Source organism: Pangasianodon hypophthalmus, chromosome 13 (genome assembly GCF_027358585.1).
Source record: "Pangasianodon hypophthalmus isolate fPanHyp1 chromosome 13, fPanHyp1.pri, whole genome shotgun sequence".
Classification (NCBI taxonomy): domain Eukaryota; kingdom Metazoa; phylum Chordata; class Actinopteri; order Siluriformes; family Pangasiidae; genus Pangasianodon; species Pangasianodon hypophthalmus.
The window spans coordinates 25,567,365-25,569,864 of record NC_069722.1 but is presented as its reverse complement, the minus strand read 5'-3'; the positions used below and the strand labels follow the sequence as shown (position 1 = coordinate 25,569,864).

General features: G+C 36.3%; 1 protein-coding gene across 2 annotated transcripts in view; it reads left to right on the top strand.

Moving 5' to 3' along the window:
• The first annotated feature begins 782 nt into the window (after window positions 1-782).
• LOC113523774 (voltage-dependent T-type calcium channel subunit alpha-1I) overlaps window positions 783-2,500 on the top strand; it is a 162,414-nt gene continuing 160,696 nt past the window's right edge. For both annotated transcript variants that reach the window (XM_034310154.2, XM_053239084.1), the window contains exon 1: window positions 783-1,120. In XM_034310154.2, the coding sequence (XP_034166045.2) occupies window positions 1,054-1,120 (67 nt within the window). In that variant the 5' untranslated portion in view covers window positions 783-1,053. The remainder of the gene's footprint in view (window positions 1,121-2,500) is intronic.

Genomic DNA, 2,500 nt, shown 5'->3' with positions numbered 1-2,500 from the left:
TGCTGTAGAGGAAAAAGATTACAAATGTGCTAGAAGCAAAATCACAAATTTTAACAATAAACACACAAAACAGACTCGATTATAAAAATTCCACCTTTTCATTATTTGCAAATTTATGCAAATTATTTATTTATTTATTTTACCTGTTTGATTACAGATCATTAGAGGCTATTCAAAAATGATATTAGGCAGACTGTGACACAGTAAATTGTTACACACACACACACACACACACACACACAGATTTTCACTTTTCCATTAAAGGAGTGTTTGTTGTATAATTAATATTAATTTGCGGGGTTAATTAGGTTTCTGCGCGTGCATATGATGGTTGATGTAGTCTACACACAGCCCTGTGTTACTTACTGATCTAATAAACGTGTCAGGATAAAATAATAAAATATATATAAAGGAAGTTTTGTGGCCAATCAGAATCAGGCTCAGAAATCACGCGCTCAATTGATTAGTGACGTCACTGATGCGCTGATGAGCTGCAGGCTTTTTAATTAAGAGCAGAAATGAGGAGAAGCAGAACCCAGGACCACTGCAGGTCAGCTTCACTCCACTGCTCCTATCTGTGTGTGTGTGTGTGTGTGTGTGTGTGTGTGTGTGTTTAATCCACTTTAATGTAGTTTAAAGTCTGTTTTAAACTCTGAAAGTGAAAGGCTTCTTAGCTATTCTGATAAACAAACAAACAAACAAACAAACATGTTAAATGTAATACACACTGCCAGGTGTCTGTGAAAAAAACTGTTTCCGAAAACTGAAAAAAGAATAAAAACTAATAAAACAGAAATGTTAAAAGTTGATGTTGGAGAATCAAAATTAAAGTAAAATACATCTCATAAAGAAACATAATATTTAAACATTTCTGCTTTATTTCCCTCAAACGCCACATTTTCACCCCCATCTGGATCACTTTTATCTAGCATTTCATATCACCGATTCTCGCTCATTAATTTGTACAATTCCTCATTATTCCTAAATATTTCCTGATTTTTTCCACAAATCTCCCAGTAGCTCTGATGTGTGTGAAGGCTCTCAGGCACAAACATGCAACTGAGCAGGACACCAGCAGGTGGCGCCAAAGCACAACGCTGGAAAACTCCACATCCACTGAGTGTGTATTTCTAAATGAACATCAATATAATATAATATACTATAATATAATATAATATAATATAATATGATATAATATAATGTAATATAATGTAATGTAATGTAATGTAATCCTATGTGCATATTTTACATCAGGATTTGTTTTCTCTTCAAAATCTGATTATTTTTCCTAAATGATTTTATTTTATTTTATTTTTTAATCACATTTGTCATTATTCTCATTATTTTTATGTTAAAAAAAAATTGTTTATTATTTTTCATGGCCCAAGCAATGACTAAAAATATCTCAAAGCATCTCTATACTGTTATTATCATTAAACCCACCAGGATTAATGAATACGCATGAACACCGCTAGCTTTAGTAGCTTAGCGAGGCATTTGGCTAACTGCAAGTAAACTTACTCACATTAGCTCACAAACGATTTCATCTCAGAGTCTCGATTTACATCCTCAATTTATTTAAACCTGTCAGAATATGATGTTACCATGACAACCGGCCTCTGCTCATTGCTAATGTTAGATAGCTAAAAATAAATTGGCTAAACCTGGGAAAATGTGAGAAATGTCTAGGATTAGAATCCAAAAGGTGATGGAAAAAAAGAAATAATTTTGTATTCTGACTTTGCTCCAGTCCCTCAGAAGTGTACAGCTTTCACAGGAAGAGTGATGTACACTCCTGTGGGGCTCAAAAGAAGTTTGAAGTTCATAAAACCCGTTCTGAAGCAGACTTTTTGAAAAGTCCATTTCCTTCGTTTCCCCTTTTCGAAGTGCGCTGTGTAGGAGTCATCGCTTTACACACACTGTCAGCTCTACATCCTGCTGTTTTTAACGTGTGTATTCGCCTCCTAACCGGCGTGATGACTCCACCCTCAGGACATCACATGACCTAAACACAGCGCAAGCAGCTGGACACGGCTGTGATGATGATAACGCAGCGATAATAAGCGGTGATGATGTCATCTGGTGCAGAGCAGCGGCTCGAAGGGATCGGGTTTTGTCTCTTCATACCGCAGACTTTGCTCTTCTCTGCGGTGTAAAAAGAGAGAGCGGGAAATATTCCGTTACATCCCGCTTCCTCCGTTTCCCATCCGTCCTTCCTGCAGGAGTGAGATATGAGATGATCAGAGACACTTTATTACCCTGAGATATAATCATTAACAGACTGAACAAATCCTCCAACTCTCTACTGTTTCTAACGCTCTGGAATTAAACCGATTCATATTATCTATTATTCATGAACTCATTAAGATCAGAGACTCCTGAACTTTAATGAACACAGTCAATAAAAGGAAGACTTTACAGTGTGTGTGTGTGTGTGTGTGTCACAGATAAGACTCTGAGGGGGAAAAAAGAAAACCCAGAAAATCTGTTTAGTCCAAAC